The sequence below is a fragment of the Erinaceus europaeus genome, chromosome 1, assembly GCF_950295315.1.
Source record: "Erinaceus europaeus chromosome 1, mEriEur2.1, whole genome shotgun sequence".
Classification (NCBI taxonomy): Eukaryota; Metazoa; Chordata; class Mammalia; order Eulipotyphla; family Erinaceidae; genus Erinaceus; species Erinaceus europaeus.
The window spans coordinates 19,941,660-19,959,341 of NC_080162.1; the positions used below are offsets into that span (position 1 = coordinate 19,941,660).

The window sequence follows — 17,682 nt, forward strand, 5'->3', positions numbered from 1 at the left end:
CTGCACTAGCCTCTTCTGAGCTCCCCCAGTGCCGTCCATCAGGATCGCATGTGGGAAGGAATACACTCTACTGGATGAGCTATCTACTAGCCCTTGGAATGTTCCACTTCTAAGTAAAAGAATAATAACCTTACGAGAGTACATATTGTAGTTGTTTTTCCTGTTCCAGGCATACCCACAATTAGTGTGTAGTCTTTGGATAGAAGAACCTTTTTCATTGCTTGCCTCTGGGGTTTATTCAAACCTACATTTAAATTTTAAAACAGGAAAAAGAAGGGAGTCAGGTGGTAGCACAGAGGATTAAGACAGGAAAAAGTATTAAATTACAATCAAGTCGACTCTGTATTTGAAGAACAGTAGCCTCTATTAAAGTCTGCTTTTCAAGATATCACTTCAAAATCAGAAAATTTAATGGGGACATTAATGAATATATAATATATAAAATATAACTGGACTAAAAGCTAAAATTACAAGTTTAAAAAATCATTAAAACACTGAACTATGGGAGTCAGGCAGCAGTGCAGCGGGTTAAGTACATGTGGCACGAAGCGCCAGGACTGACATAAGGATCCCGGTTTGGATTCCACCTGCAGGGGAGTCGCTTCACAGGCGGTGAAGCAGGTCTGCAGGTGTCTATCTTTCTCTCCTCCTCTCTGTCTTCCCCTCCTCTCTCCATTTCACTCTGTCCTATCCAACAACGATGATATCAACAACAACTACAACAACAATAAAACAACAAGGGCAACAAAAGGGGAAAAAATTTAAAAAAAAAAAACAAAAAACACTGAACTATATTGTAGGTTAAATTATAAATAGGACCAAAAATTTTAATAAAGCAGACATGATGAATGTACCATACCTTTTAGAATGCAAGCTACTGTATCTTTTGCATCGTGTGGAAGAACAGAACTGAGGTAGGGTATAAATTGAGGTTCACGGAAGTCAATGATTAAATCTCGAAGTTTTTGACTGAGAAGAAAAAGAAAACTACCTTTAATAACAAAATTCCTTACGAAGGCAAAGTAAAATTCAGAATCATCCAATGATACAAACCTGATGGGAGAATTTTCCATCAATTTAGAAAGATTTACTAATGGAGTATTTATATCAGAATTTTTTTCTTCCTGGTCCAATCTGAACAAAGTTGATTCCGGAAGTACTGACAAGTTCCTAAAACAGATAACCATGAGTGGTTTGTATCGCACAGTCTGTTGGTGTGAGTAAGAAATATACTGCTTGTGGTCTGGGAGGTGGTGCAGTTTATGAAATGCTGGGCTCACGGGCGTGGGGATCGGAGTTCAATACCTAGCATCACATGTGCTGAGTGATGTTCTGGTTCTCACCACCTCATTAATGGGAAAGGAAAAGAGTACACACAAAGAGAGACAGAGACAGAGACAGAGACGACTGGGTTCACCATGGACAGTTCGTGCTCACCACTCCAGACTTGTTCAGAAAGGGAAAGACAAGAGACAGAGGGAAGGAAACTGCCGCATCAAAACTTGCATCAATACAGTGGAGACAGAGGAGAGCCCAGTGATAACTCTGGAGACCAAAAAAAAAAGAACGAAAGGGAGGGGGAACCAGGTGGTGGCGCAACTAGTTAAGTGCACACATTACAGTACACAGGGTTCAAGGCCCCAGTTGCCATCTGCAGGGTCAAAGCTTCCCAAGTGATAGAATAGTGCTATGAATGTCTGTCTCTCTCCCTCTCTTTAAATTTCACTATGTCCCAGCAAATAAAATAAAGTTAAAAGATTGTTTTAAAGTTTATTTAAAATAGATAGATGATAGATGGATGATAGATAGGTAGATAGATAGATGATAGATAGACAGACAGATAGATAGATATGAAATGGGGCCAGGCAGTGGTACACCCCGGTGGAGTGCTCATGTCACCTTGTGGTAGGACCCAGGATCGCACCCCCACCCCGCACCAATGGGGACTCTTCATGAACGGTGAAGCAGAGATGCAGGTGCGTCTCTCTCTCCCTTTACTTATTTATTTATTTTGCCTCCAGGGTTATTGTTGGTGCTCGGTGCGGGCACTATGAATGCACTGCTCCTGGAGGCCATTTTTTCCCTTCTGTTGCCCTTGTTTTATCGTTGTTGTTATTGCTGTCACTGTTGTTGGATAGGACAGAGAGAAATCGAGAGAAGAGAGGAAGACAGAGAGGAGACGAGAAAGACAGACACCTGCAGACCTGCTTCACCACTTGTGAAGTGACCCTCTGCAGATGGGAACCAGGCTCAAACTAGAATCCTTACGCTGATCCTTGCACTTCACGCCACATGAGCTTAATCCACTGTTATCTCCCAGCCCCTCTCTCCCTTTATATCTCCTTTTCCCTTCATATTTCTCTCTGTCCTATCTAAGAAAATGAAAGGGGGGAGTCAGGCGGTAGCGCAGCAGGTTAAGCACAGGTGGTGCAAAGTGCAAGGACCAGCATAAGGATCCTGGTTCGAGCCCCTGGCTCCCCACCTGCAAGGGAGTCACATCACAAGTGGTGAAGTAGGTCTGCAGGTGTCTATCTTTCTCTCCCCCTCTCTGTCTTCCATTTCTTTCTCCATTTCTCTCTGTCCTATTCAACAACGACATCAATAACAACAACAATAAAACAATAAGGGCAACAAAAGGAAATAAATATAAGGAAAAAATTTTAAATAATAATAAAAAAAAGAAAATGAAAGGGAAAAAAAAATGGCTGCCAGGAACAGCGGATTGATCATGCAGGCACAGAACCCGAGTGGTAACCATAGTGTCGATATAAAAAATAAAAAGAGATGAAGATTTTTCAAAAAATTAAAAAAGAGGGGCTGGGTGGCGGTGCACCTCGTTGAGTGCACATGCCACAGTGCACAAGGATTCGGGTTTGAGCCCCGGTTCCCATCTACAGGGGGAAAGTTTTAAGTGGTGAAGCAGGTTTGCAGGTGTCTTTTTGTCTCTCTCCCTCTCTAGCTTCCCTCCTCCTCTCAATTTCTGGCTGTCTCTATGCAGTAAACAAATAAATAAAGATAATAAAAGAAAAAGAAAAAAAAGAACAAATGGGAGGTGGCGCACCGGGTTAAGTGCACATAGTGCGGAGCAAGCACCTGCTCAAGGCTCCCACCTGCAGGGGGACTGCGTCATAAGCAGGGAAGCAGGTCTGCAGGTGTCTATCTTTCTCTCCTCCTTTCTCTTCTTTCTTTCTTTCTTTCTTTCTTTAAGAAACCACTCAGAACACATCCTCTCCCTCTCACTTCCCAAAACGGAGACAGGAATGGTCATCAAAGGCAGAAGGCAGTTGCAGAAGCAACACCTAGAGCCAGCTTTCTTCCCCCATTAAAAAAATTTTTTTTTTATATTAGCTTTATTTATTTATTGAATAGAGACAGCCAGAAATTGAGAGGGGAGGGTAAGATAGAGAGGGAGAGAGACAGAGAAACACCTGCAGCCCTGCTTCACCACTCATGAAGCTTTCCCCCTGCAGGTGGGGACCAGGGGCTCAAACCTGGGTCCTTTCGCACTGTAATATGTGCGCTCAACCAGGTGCGCCACCACCTGGCCCCAGTCTTCCCCCATTTCTATCTCCCCCTCCTCTCTCAATTTCACTCTGTACTATCCAATAAAATGGGAACAAATGGCCCCAGCAATAATGGATTCGCAGCACACCAAGCCCCAGTGATAACCCTGGAGGCAAGGAAGGAAGGAAGGAAGGAAAAAAGGAAGGAAAAAAGAACAAAGTAATAATGCATACTACTACCACATGAAAATCAACCTCAAAAGTAGTATGCTTGGTGAATGAAGCCGATCACAAAAGACCACATACTGCATGAGCCAATTCATATGGAAATTTCAGAACAGGCAAGTCTGGAGAGACATAAAACTGGTGGTTACATGGAATTGTGGGAGGGTGAAAGAGTACAGGCCTTTCTTATTTTTATTTTCTTATTATAGGATAGAGACAGAGAAGGGAGAGGGAGACAGAGAAGAAGAGACAGACACCTGTAGCCCTGCTACAGCATTCATGAAGCTGCCCTCCTGCAGATAGGGGTCAGGGGCTTGAAACTGGATCTCTACACATTACAATGTGTGTGCATAAGCAGGTGCGCCACCACCCGGCCCCCAGGCCTCCTTTATGGCTGGTGAAAATTTAGGTCGACGTTTTTCTTCTTTTTTTCACTTGACTAGGAAAGAGGGAAAATGAGCACTGCTTCACCACTTACGAAGCTTCCACCCTACAAGTGGGGGCCAGAGGCTTGAACCCAGTTCCTCTCACATGGTAACATATGTGTGCAACTAGCTGAGCCGCTTTGCAGCGGCTAAACAGAAGCATTTGAATGCGTGGTGAATCAATTGCTTACATGAAACTGTTATTTAAGAAATGCCATTACCTATCTAATAAACAGGTTACTGTTGTCAAGTTAATATCCTTCACGTATCCCCTAGACAAAGCAAATAGTGTTCTCTCTTCACCACTTATAATAATTCTGTCACCTGCCATTAAATTTGTTACAGGGATGTCACCATTTTTACGTTGGAAATTATGTAGGTATTGTCCATCACAAAGTGTCTGGACACGTGCTGTTCTAACCAGGTTTCCAATGCAGTTGCCACTCTCCTCCCTGTGAAAGAGAAAGAGAAACACAAAGATTGTACTTGTATTTCCCCCACAAGTTACTTGTCCACTTGGTGCCTAGACACACGACTGCTGATAATGAGGAAATAGCCTAATGGTTTCTACCAATAGGCCCACAGGCGAGTGTCCAGCACACTTTGTTTATCACACCTGGAGAAGACTCTGAATAAGGTATGTGTCAGCACTCTGATCCTTAAATGGCACCCTAACCCCTGAACTTCTTCTTCTAGCGTTTGCCCTTCTTCCGTAGCCAGTTAACAGCGTCAGGTTGAGCCTGATGTAAAGTTTCGAGACCTCCTTTGAATCTGGAGAGGTGGGTCATAGACTGTCTGTAGCCGCAGGGGCAGATAGGGTCATCTCTGGCTCCCCAGCTCCCCAGTGATGGAACATGGCACACCGGCCATGGCCTGTTCGATAGCGATTAGGAGGGCCCAATCATTACGTGCTAGGTCAAAGCTGGGTTGACGCTTGCAGGGGTCTGTGATGAGGTGTTTGTTCTTTACCTCAGCTGACTGCCAGCTCTGTTTCCAAGAGTCTGGAACAGAGAAGTTCAGTGTAGGCATAGGGGACCAGATTGGGTGACGAGACGTCAAGTGTTGGACAGGGTGGGCGAAGATATCTGCGTATATTGGCAGGTCCGGTCGAGCGTAGATGTGGGAAATGAACTTAGATGATACACATTCAATATCAAAAAAGATAAATTATAATCCTATTCCTGAACCTGATACCAGGAAAATAGGTTTGAGGTTTATTTAACTTATTGAAGACAAATAACAATACAGATCTGCTTAGAAACAATTCAGTGACAGTCACCAGAAGTAGGAATGAAGACAGGAAATGGTACAACTTTTTTTTACCAGAGCACTGTTCAGCTCTAGCTTAGTGGGGTGGGGGATTGAACCTGGCACCCTGGAGACTCAGGTATGACAATTTGCACAACCATTATGCTATCTACTACCCTGCACAACTTTGATATAGTACACTATATAGCTTATAATTAACATGAACTCCTAACAAAATCTCATTAGCTATTCCAAATTACTTAAGTTTTGCCGTATTAAAAACACCACTTACATTTCTGAAGCAGACATTAGCCATATATTTTGGTGGTTCTTTTTATTATCCTTTGATTGTGACTCCAGGGTTAACATTAGACACCAAAGACTGAAATATTCTAAGTGTGCAGCCTTAAGATGCTGGGTTTCTTCATTTACTTTGGACAACAAACCAGCAGGTACTGAATTCTCATCCATGGGTTGTTCAACAGCTCTAAACACAAAAGTACAAGTTAAAGGTCGGAATTAAACATTTCTGTGGCTGGCTCTGAAAGATTTCTAAAATGAAATCACCATTAAGTTATAAACACAGCATCTAGTTTTCTTTTGTTTTTGTCACTGACAGGACTTCACCACTCTGGGTGCTTTTTTTTTTTTTTCAACTAGAGGGAGGACACCACAGCACAGAAGCTTCCTCTAATGCGATGGGGACCAGGCTAGAAGTGGGGTCCTCCATATAACAAGGCAAGCACACTATCTAGGTGAGCTGTTTTGCCACCCCTAATTTAATCTGAAATCACTTCAACATGGTATAAGCCAAACAGTACTTTAGAAATTAAAATGCATGGTGGGTGGGTGGTGGTGTGCCAGGTTAAGCGCATACACACAAAGATCATGGTTCGAGCCCCGGCTGCCCACCTGTGGAGGGGGTCACATCACAAGCAGTGAAGCAGATCTGCAAGTGTCTCTCTGTCTCTCTCCCTCTCTATCTTCTCTTCCCGCTCAATTTCTCTGTCTTATCCAAAAGAAAAAGAAAAAATGGCCACCAGGAACAGTGGATTCAGTGTAGCACTAAACCCCCGCAATAACTCTGGAAGCAATAATTAATTAAAATGCATCAATAAACTTAACATCAGGGTAGGGGAGACAGCACAATGGCTATAAAACAGATTCTCATGCCTGAGGCTTCTAAGTCCCAGGTTCAATCCCCTATACTACCATAAGCCAGAGCTGACCAGTGCTCTGGTCTTTCTCTCTGTTTATGTCTCTCTCTGCATCTCTCTCAAAAAAATTAATAAATACCTCTCTCCTCTCCTCTCCTCTCCCGGATCAACTAGGAATACCAAAGGAGACCACCCGGACCAAAACAAGACAGGACTAGAATGACCACAGAAACCCAGTAAATCACCCGTGAGTACAAGCACGCGTGGCTGGTGACAGAGAGGAGAGAGGGGCCTAAGGAGAGATTAAGTGACTGCTAACAGTTCGACAGTTTGTCAGTGGAGACACCACCTCCAGTCTGCTCCACCAACAAGGGGACAGCTGAAGGGAGGAAAGGACTCCCCAGAGACTCACCAAGTACAACTCTGAGTCTCCATTGCTACTACCCTCAGAATCTGGAGCAGCAACAGGGAGGGACACCAGGGCACAGAGATCTAACCGGGAAACTCAGGAGAAGACCTATACCTCGGTGGTATAGCTGAAGGGCTGTGAAAGTCTCTTTGCATAACCACTGGATTATCTCTGCCACACCCTGCTTTATCTCTTGGTCAGGCGTCATTGATTAAGCCAAGAAGCCTATTGATAGTTTAAAAGCCCTCAGGCTACCATAGCCTACAGGGGAAAAAAAAAAAGGCTTTTACACCACTGAACTCCAACTCAGGGATTGAAAAACCTCTTAACTTATATAAAATGGTTAAAACAACAAGAAAAAATAATGGAGACTCGAACCAGGACAAGAGTCCAGCTAAAAGTCCTCCAGAGGGCAAAGCACAAAACAACGATTTCAACATCCAAACATTAGCTAAGGAAATAATAACAGGAGTGAGTAAAGAATTTGAAAAAATTGTAATCAGAACTGCAGGAACAACAAATGAGAATATGGAAGAAAATTCTAATTATATCATGGTTATTAGAGAGCTGAAAGCTGAAACTGCTGAGCTAAGAAGGCAACTAGCTGAACAAGCTAAAACAGTATCAGAGCAGGGCAACAAAATAGATGAACTCCAGAAAGCAGTAGAGGGCAGAGAGAATAGAATCAATGAGGCTGAAGACAGAATTAGCAAGATTGAGGATGAATTAGAGACAACTAAAGAAGAAGTAAGAGATCTCAAAAAGAGATTAAGAGATGCTGAAAACAACAACAGAGTCCTATGGGATGACTTCAAAAGAAACAATATACGCATTATTGGCTTACCAGAGGAAGAAAGAGAAGGGGAGGAAGAAAGCGTTCTCCAGGCCATAATAGCTGAAAATTTCTCTAGTCTAGACAACACCAAAGACATAAAGATTCAAGAAGCCCAGAGGGTCCCAAACAGAATTAACCCAGACCTAAAGACACCAAGACATGTCATACTTAGATTGGAAAGGAATAAGGATAAAGAAAGGATCCTCAAGGCTGCAAGAGAAAAACAAAGAGTCACCTACAAAGGAAAACCCATAAGATTAGCAGCAGACTTCTCCATACAAACACTACAGGCCAGAAGAGAATGGCAAGATATCTATCGAGTGCTCAATGAGAAAGGCTTTCAGCCAAGAATACTATCTCCTGCTAGATTGTCATTCAGACTAGATGGAAGCATCAAAACCTTCTCAGACAAGCAACAGTTGAAGGAAGCAACCATCACCAAGCCTGCCTTGAAAGAAGTTCTGAAAGGTTTCCTATAAACAACCAGACCACCACAAATAGAACATATATCAAAACACTCTAAAACTCTACAAGAATGGCGTTAAAATATCTTCAATCTTTGATATCAATAAATGTGAATGGCCTGAATTCACCTATTAAAAGACACAGAGTAGGAAGATGGATCAGAAAACACAACCCAACAATATGTTGTCTACAGGAAACTCACCTAACTCAACAAGACAAACACAGACTTAAAGTGAAAGGATGGAAAACTATCATTCAAGCCAATGGCCCACAAAAAAGGGCAGGAACAGCTATTCTCATATCTGACATGATAGACTTTAAAATAGATAAGATTAAAAAAGATAGGAATGGACACTACTTAATGCTCAGAGGATCAGTCAATCAAGATATTAATAATTGTTAATAAATTAACAATTATTAATATCTATGCACCCAATGAGAAGCCATCTAAATACATCAAACTTCTACTGAAAGAGCTACAGCAATATATTAACAGTAACACAATCATAGTAGGGGACTTCAACACCCCACTATCTCAACTTGACAGATCATCCAGGAAGAAAATCAGTAAAGACATAAGGGAGCTAAATGAAGAGATAGATAACCTAGAACTATTGGACATTTTCAGAGTCATTCAGAGCAAGTTGTGGTATATATACACAATGGAATACTACTCAGCTGTAAAAAATGGTGACTTCACCGTTTTCAGCCGATCTTGGATGGACCTTGAAAAAATCATGTTGAGTGAAATAAGTCAGAAACAGAAGGATGAATATGGGATGATCTCACTCTCAGGCCGAAGTTGAAAAACAAGATTAGAAAAGAAAACACAAGTCGAACCTGAAATGGAATTGGAGTATTACACCAAAGTAAAAGACTCTGGGGTGGATGGGTGGGTCGGTGGGGAGAATACAGGTCCATGAAAAATGATGAATGAAATAGTGGGGGTTTTATTGCTAAATGGGAATCTGGGGAATGTTATGCATGTAAAAAAAAAAAAAAAGAAGTAGAAACGCAAAGCAGAAATTGACTGAGTTTGGAGTATGGCACCAAAGTAAGAAAGCAGAAGTATACTAGAGTTTGCAGTGAGTACCTCCCTAATACTTCCTCTCCACTTTTCCAAGCTTTGGGTCCATGATTGCTCAACAATTTGTTTGGCTTTGTATGTTAACTCTCTTTTCAGTCACCAGGTTCCAGGTATCATCAGGATGCCGGCCAGACTTCCCTGGATTGAAGACACCACCAATGTGTCCTGGAGCTCAGCTTCCCCAGAGACCCATCCTACTAGGGAAAGAGAGAGGCAGACTGGGAGTATGGACCGACCAGTCAACGCCCATGTTCAGCGAGGAAGCAATTACAGAAGCCAGACCTTCTACCTTCTGCAACCCTCAATGACCCTGGGTCCATGCTCCCAGAGGGATAGAGAATGGGAAAGCTATTGGGGGAGGGGGTGGGATATGGAGATTGGGCGGTGGGAATTGTGTGGAGTTGTACCCCTCCTACCCTATGGTTTTGTTAATTAATCCTTTCTTAAATAAAAAAAAATTAAAAAAATAAAAAAAAATTAAAAAAAAATTTTTTTTTAATTAATAAATAATTAAAGAAGAAAGAAAGAAACTTAACATCACATTATTTTGGCTTAAACTAATAGGCCCAAAGAACAACTTCAGTTTGGTAACCACTGATCTTCACTCTTATATGCAGTAAGTTTTAGCTTTATAATATGTCTGCGCCCAACTCCCTACCTTAAGAAAGTCATCATCAGGGCCAGGCAGAAACATAGCGGGTTAACCCGCACAAGGCACAAAACAGAAAGACCAGTGTCAGGATCCCAGTTCCAGCCCCCGGGTCCCCACCTGAAGGGGAGTTGCTTCACAGGGAGTGAAGTAGGTCTGCAGGTATCTATCTTCCTCTCCCCCTCTGTCTTCCCCTCCTCTCTCCATTTCACTCTGTCCTATCTAACAATGACAGCATCAATAACAACAACAATAATAACCACAACAACGGTAAAACAACAAAGGCAATAAAAGGTGAAGGGGAAAAAAGTCATCATCAGGGCTGGGTGATGGCATACCCAGTATAGGACGTGCTACCATGTGTGAGAACCCCAGTTCAAATCACTGGTCCCAGCCTGCAGGAGGGAACTTCATGAGTAGTTAAACAATACTGTAGGTGTCTCTCCTTCTCTCTCCTTAGCTCTCTTCTCTCATAATATCAAAGAGAAATAGAGGGGACAGGCAGTAGCGCAGTGGGTTAAGCGCACGTGGCTCAAAGTGCAAGGACCGGCATAGGGATCCCGGTTCGAGCCCCCGGCTCCCCACCTGCAGGGGAGTCGCTTCACAGGTGGTGAAGCAGGTCTGCAGGTGTCTGTCTTTCTCTTTCCCTCTGTCTTCCCCTCCTTTCTCCATTTCTGTCTTATCCAACAACAATGACATCAATAACAACAATAACAGTAACCATAACAATGGTAAGACAACCACGGTAACAAAAGAGCAAAAATGGCCTCCAGGAGCAATAGATTCATGGTGCAGGCACAGAGCCCTGGCAATAACACTGGAGGAAAAAAAAAAAGAAAAGAAATAGAGAAGGAAGAGGAAGAGGAGTGGAGAAGCAGACAAGAAAAAAGGGAAAATAAAAGGCTACCAGAAATAGCAGAGGTATGTGAGCCCTGAGCTGACAATAACCCTAGTAGCAAAAGAAAAAAAATAAATATTAAAAAAATGAAATATTATACAATCATTTGGAAAATCAATTCTGCTCAATACCAATTTTGTAACAATTATACAAAACAAATTTTATGTATTCACTTTACCTTTTGTTGCCCTTTTTTATTGTTATTATAGTTATAACTGTTGTTAATGATGTCATGATTGTTATATAGGACAGAAAGAAATGGGAGAGAGGAGGGGAAGACAGAGGGGAAGAAAAAGATCTTTACCAGGATCCTTACGCCAAAACAAATATATTATTAAAGGATATATACGTATGTATGTATGTATGGCACATTCAGATGCCTCATGTGAAATTTAATTTTTTTTCCAGCGCACTGCTCAGCTCTGGTTTATGGTGGTACAAGGGATTGAACCTGAGACTTTGGAGGCTCAGGCAGAGTCTCTTTGTATAACCATTATGCTATCTACCCCCACCCAATAAATAAAATCTTTAAAATGTATTTTTTTTAAAGTATTGGGGGTCAGGTGGCAGTGCAGTGCATGTGAGGTGAAGCACAGGACAGGCGTAATGATCCCAGTTCAAGCCCCCAGCTCCCCACCTGCAAGGGTGTCACTTCACCGGCAGGTGTCTGTCTTTCTCTCCCCGTCTTCCCCTCCTCTCTCCATTTCTCTACTATCCAACAACAATGACATCAATAAGAACAATAATAAATATATATACATAAAAAAGCAGGGGCATATTAGCATGCACAAGGACCCAGGTTCAAGCCCGATCCCTACCAGCAGGAGGGACACTTCATGAGTGAAGCGGCACTGCAGATGTCTATCTCCTCCTACCTCTCAATTTCTCTGTTCTATCAAATAAAAGTTTTTAAAAAGTACACCTAGAGGTATAAAGAATAGAGAAGCTTCCAAAGGAGGGGGATGGGATACAAAACTCTGGTGGTAGGTGAGGGGTAGACAGCATAATGGTTATGCAGACTTTCCTACCTGAGGCTCAAAGTCCCAGGTTTAATCCCTTGCTCCACCACAAGCCAGAGTTGAGCAGTGCTCTGGTAAAAAGAAAAAAAAAAGGGGGGTGGGGGGCAAGTGGGGCTGGCCTGTAGCATAGTGGGATAGGCACATATGGCACAAAGCGCAAGGACCAGCATAAGGATCCCAGTTCAAGCCCCGGGCTTCCCACCTACAGGGGAGTTGCTTCACAGGCGGTGAAGCAGGTCTGCAGGTGTCTATCTTTCTCTCCCCCTGTCTCCCCCTCCTCTCTCCATTTCTCTGTCCTATCCAACAATGACAACATCAATAACAATTATTACTATAACAATAAAACAAGAGCAACAAAAAAGAATCAATACCTAAATAAATAAATGTTAAAAAAAATAAATACATGGAAAGAGAAATATAACAGCAAAGCAACATCGTCAATGACAGAGCAGTTAACAATGCTAGCTGTGAGCCCAGTGCACACTGAAATCAGCACTGTGGAAAAGAAGGTGTGTTTACCTGCTATACAGAGCACAGCTGCTCACTTGGGAACAGTATTTACAGGCCTGCTGCTCTTCTATCATTTCTGGCAAAGGGGAAAGCTTCGTCTTCTTTCCATTAGCAGATTTGTTAATACGGTGAAATAAAAAGAATGCCATCTGGTTTCTTAGCTTTAACAATTCTAGGGGGAAAAGTTTTCAAAGACGTAAAATTTATTACCTATCTTTTCCATTATTTAAGCAGAGCTTTCACAAAAGTACAACATTCACTTTTACCATTACACTCAGACACTGCGACATTGCGTTATGTTTGCGTTATGTTATATTTTTTCAAGTTCTTGTTCACTTGCTAAGTTCCTTAAGCAGCCATGTATCTCTTAACGAGAAAACACTGCCAAGTTGGTGTCTTATTAGTTGAATATTAAGGATAAAGAGAACAATACAGACTATCTCTAATTTAAGCTGGGGAGTGTAAAATAGAGATTATATGAAAAGGAGGCCGGGTGCTGATGCGCCATCAGGTTAAGCACACACAGTGCGAGGTGCACGGACCAGCATGGGGATGTCAGTTCGAGCCTCTGGTTCTCCACCTGCAGGGTGGGGGTCACTTGACAAGTGGTAAAGCAGGTCTGGAGGTGTCTCTCTCCCTCTCACTCTTCCCCTCCCTTCTCAATTTCTGTCTGAAGCAATAAAAAAAATGGGAAAAAATGACCTCCAGGAGTAGTGGATTTGTAGTGCCAGCACTTAGACCTAGTGATAACCTTGGAGGCAAAAAAAAAAAAAAAAAGATTATATGAAAAAATAAAAGGCTAATAATATTTTCAACTATATAATAATACACTGTTAAAATTCTTAAAAAGAAAAAAGCGGGGGGGGGGGGTGTTGCATAATGGTTATGCAAAGAGACGCTCGTGCCTGAGGCTCCGGAAGTTCTGGGTTCAATCCCCACACCACCATAAGCCATAAGCTGAACAGTGCACTGGCTTTAAAAAAAAAAAAAAGAGAGAGAGAAAGAAAAGTACTAGAGAATGACTCCTTCTCCATGCTCAGTACCACAGAGCTGTCCCCGAGACCAAATTTCATTCTATGTTTTTGGAGACAGTGAGAAAGGAGAGTGACAGATCTAAAACACTGCTCCGTCATCTACGGAACTGCCTGCTGCTCTCCTTTGTGATTACTGTGGTGCTAGGGACCAAAATCATAGGCTCACATATGGTAAGGTTTCTGTTACAACTGCTGAGCCACTTACAGTACCCCATAAGAAAAAAATTTGAATCATTCTGCAGCATACGAGGTAGCAGAGTGGCTAGAGCATTATACTCGGAAGCATGAGATCCTGAACTGAACCCGTGTGCCAGAGTGCTTCTCTGGCTCTCTTTCTTGTCAACAGATAAATAAGGTTAACTCTCTCCATCTGCTCTTTCCTTCTCAATTCCTGTCTCTTCAGGGGAAAAAAAAAAAAAAGTAATAAAAGGAGAATCAGGAGAAAAAGGAGGAGAGCTGGGGGGCAGGTGGTGGCGCACCCAGTTGAGCACAGGTTACACTGCAAAAGGACTGCGGTTCGAGCCCCTAGGCCACACCTGCAGGGGGAAAGCTTCATGAGTGGTGAAGCAGGGCTGCAGTTGTCTCTCTGTTTCTCTCCCTCTCTATCTCCCCCCTCCCCTCTGAATTACTGGCTGTCTCTATCCAATAAATAAATAAAGATAAAATAAAAAAAAGAAAAAGGAGAGCCGACAGGAGCAGTGAATTCACTGTACAGGCAGCAAGTCCCTGGCCCCAATAAAAAGTAAAAATAAGGGTGGAGATAGATAGCATCATGGTTATACAAAGAGACTCTGATGATTGAGGCTCAAAAATCCTAGGTTCAATCCCCCATCATAATAAAATGCATTAAATTCTAAAAAAATTAATAAATAAAAGTAAAAGTAAACTTTTTAATAATTCCACTACAAAATACAAATTGCACTGTATTGAACTGAGGCAGTTTTGGGAAAAATTAAAGGTGTAGGGAGCTGGGTGGTAGCCCAGCAGATAGAGTACACATAGCGCAAAATGCAAGGGCTGGTGTAAGGATCCCGGTTCGAAACCCCAGCTCCCCACCTTCAGGGGAGTCACTTCACAAGCAGTGAAGCAGGTCTGCAGGTGTCTAGCTTTCTCTGCACCTCTCTGTCTTCCCCTCCTCTCTCAATTAATCTGTCCTCTCCAACAACAACAATAACAACTACAAGGGCAACAAAAATGGGAATAATAGCCTCCAAGAGCAGTGGAAACGTAGTGCAGGCATCGAGCCCCAGTGATAACCCTGGAGGCAAAAAAAAAAAAAAAAAAAAATGAAAGGTGTAAATATGTATAACCAAAAATTGAAAGCGAGAACATACAAAACCTAGAAGTAAAACAGAGGGAGAGCAGCAAAACCTCTTTTATCTAGACGATTGGCAGGCACGGGGTACATCTGGCCAGTCTTGAGGTACAGAAGCAGTCCAGCCTCTGGGTCAGCCCTCCTCTCCCGGCTTAGAAGTGTATACAGAACAACCTGTGAAACATACATTTGGTCAAATAAAACTTTTAATTTCTTTTGCAACCAACATATTTGGTAATTTTTAAAGCGAGGTCAATGAAACCGATTTCCATTTTGGAAATAAAGTTAGCCAAATTAGTAAAGGTGACAATATATTTAAGGACAACAATTCAATTTTACAAAACAATAGCATACACTTCGTAGTTCCTATCCAACAACGACATCAATAACAACAACAATAATAACTACAGCAACTATAAAAAACAAGGGCAACAAAAAGGAAAATAAATAAATATAAATAAATAATTTTTTTTAAAAAACGTGGTGCAGGAGGTGGCGCAGTGATTAAAGCATCGTAGTCTCAAGTATGAGGTCCTGAGTTCAATCCCTGGCAGCACATGTACCAGAGTGATGTCTGGTTCTTTCTCTCACTCCTCCTATCTTTCTCATAAATAAATAATTAATTAGTTAATTAATTAAAAAATTTTAAAGGGATATGGGCAGTAGCGCAGCGGGTTAAATGCAGGTGGCACAAAGTGCAAGGGCCGGCATAAAGATCCTGGTTCGAGCCCCCGGCTCCCCACCTGAAGGGGAGTCGCTTCACAGGCGGTGAAGCAGGTCTGCAGGTGTCTCTCTCTCTCCCTCTCTGTCTTCCCCTCCCCTCTCCATTTCTCTCTGCCCTATCCAATGACGAAAACAACTACAACAATAAAACAAGGGTAACAAAAGGGAATAAATAAATATATATATTTTTTTAAATCTCATAAACATTTCTTTAAAAAAACTACTTTAGAAGATAGGGATATAGCATAATTGTTATGCAAACTGACTTTCATGCCTGAGGACTTGAGATCCCAGGTTCAATCCAAAGCAGCACCATAAGCCAGAGCTGAGCAGTCCTGTAGTCTATATTTCTCTACCTTTCTGAAACCCTTTCATTAAATAAATACAGTGTAAAAAAAAAAAATCTATACTTTAGACTTTAGAAGCATGAACAGGTCATTTAGCTGGAGTCCAAGACAAACTAATCTTAAACTGATCTGTCTTCCAAGACATATGAAAGAACAAAATAGTAAGTAATTTGCAAAGGCCCATGTTATTTATTCATGTGTGTATTTATTTTTATGGGAGGGAGAATTCAACTCTGCTTTACAGTGATGCCAAGAATTGAACCTGGGGTATCTGAGGCGCCCAGCATGCACAGTGAAGCAAGCACTGCAGGGGATTCTCTTTCCCTCCTTATTACCCCCTCCTCTCTCAATTTGTCTTATCAAATAAAGAGGAAAAAAAAATGCCAATAGGAGAGGTGGCCTCATCATGCAGGCACCAATATAAAATAAAGTAACAGATATACTATATATATATATATATATATATATATAGCATTTAAATTGTCTCAAAAACTTTAATAGCTTAATGTATATTATAAAATCTCCAAATAGATTTATTTTTCGCAACCTGCATCATGAAGGAATCTGTTTTAATGTGTAATTTAGCAGCATAAAACCTGACAAATATTAGATCACAAGTTCAGTTGCTTTATTACTTTCGTGGAGAATACTTCATGCAATAGTCTAGTACAAGTTAATAAAACAAAGTGAGTATTCTGGAAGTATCACAAATTTAAAAGTACTATATAAAATTAAAATCACTATCTTAATTAAAATAAATTATTATTTTAAATATATCATTCAATTTTCTTTTTTTTTAATATTTATTTATTTATTTATTGGATTTAGACAGCCAGAAATGGGAGGGTAGTGGGATACAGAGAAGTAGAGACAGAGAGACACCTGCATCCCTGCTTCACCACTTGTAAAGCTTTCCCCCTGCGGGTAAGCATTGGGGGTTTGAACCTGAGTCCTTGTGCATTATAAGGTGTTCCCTCAACCAGGAAATCCCAACATTCAATTTTCTTACTTAGGTTTATACCTGACTTCGGTGTTCAATGGAATTTGATTCTTTGCCAGTTTTAAGCTCCAATGGCATTATCTTGTATTTTGCTTTACCTCCTCGATGTATTTTCACACCAACTGTAACATCTATTTTGCCCTTCAATCCAAACCTAGGGGACCAAATGCTTTCTTCAATATCCAGTGAATTTATGACTTCAATATTACATGCTGAGTTATTATTACTACCATCACTTGGCCTGAAAGAGAAAAAAAACAATTACAACTCTTAGCTCATTTTGCATCTGCAACACTGCAACATCACAAATAAATGAATATGGAAATTATATAGGTCTTTTATTTATTTATTTTTACTAGTGACTTAATAATGGCTTAGAAGATCATAAGATTATAGGAGAATAGTTATACACCACATCCACCACCACAGTTCTGTAACCTCTCCCCCAGGAAACACCATAGTTCATTTTTCTTTTTTTATTTCTTTATTGGGGAATTAATGTTTTACATTCAACAGTAAGTACAATAGTTTGTACATACATAACATTCCCCAGTTTCCCATTTAACAATACAACCTCCACTATGTCATTTATCATCCTTCATGGACCTGTATTCTCCCCACCCACCCACTCCCACACCAGAGTCTTTTACATTGGTGCGATATGCCAATTACATTTCAGGTTCTACTTGTGTTTTCGTTTCTGATCTTGTTTTTCAACTTCTGCCTGAGAGTGAGATCATCCCATATTCATCCTTCTGTTTCTGACTTATTTCACATAACATGAATTTTTCAAGGTCCATCCAAGATCGGCTGAAAACGGTGAAGTCACCATT

General features: G+C 41.3%; 1 protein-coding gene across 2 annotated transcripts in view; it reads right to left on the reverse strand.

Annotated features, from left to right (window-relative positions):
- DNA2 (DNA replication helicase/nuclease 2) overlaps window positions 1-17,682 on the reverse strand; it is a 53,321-nt gene that overhangs the window by 21,883 nt on the left and 13,756 nt on the right. For both annotated transcript variants that reach the window (XM_060195438.1, XM_060195373.1), the window contains exons 6-13: window positions 16,871-17,090; window positions 14,836-14,953; window positions 12,440-12,602; window positions 5,694-5,888; window positions 4,375-4,605; window positions 1,054-1,170; window positions 860-969; window positions 130-244 (exon numbers count right to left, since the gene is read on the reverse strand). In XM_060195438.1, the coding sequence (XP_060051421.1) occupies window positions 130-244; window positions 860-969; window positions 1,054-1,170; window positions 4,375-4,605; window positions 5,694-5,888; window positions 12,440-12,602; window positions 14,836-14,953; window positions 16,871-17,090 (1,269 nt within the window). The remainder of the gene's footprint in view (window positions 1-129; window positions 245-859; window positions 970-1,053; window positions 1,171-4,374; window positions 4,606-5,693; window positions 5,889-12,439; window positions 12,603-14,835; window positions 14,954-16,870; window positions 17,091-17,682) is intronic.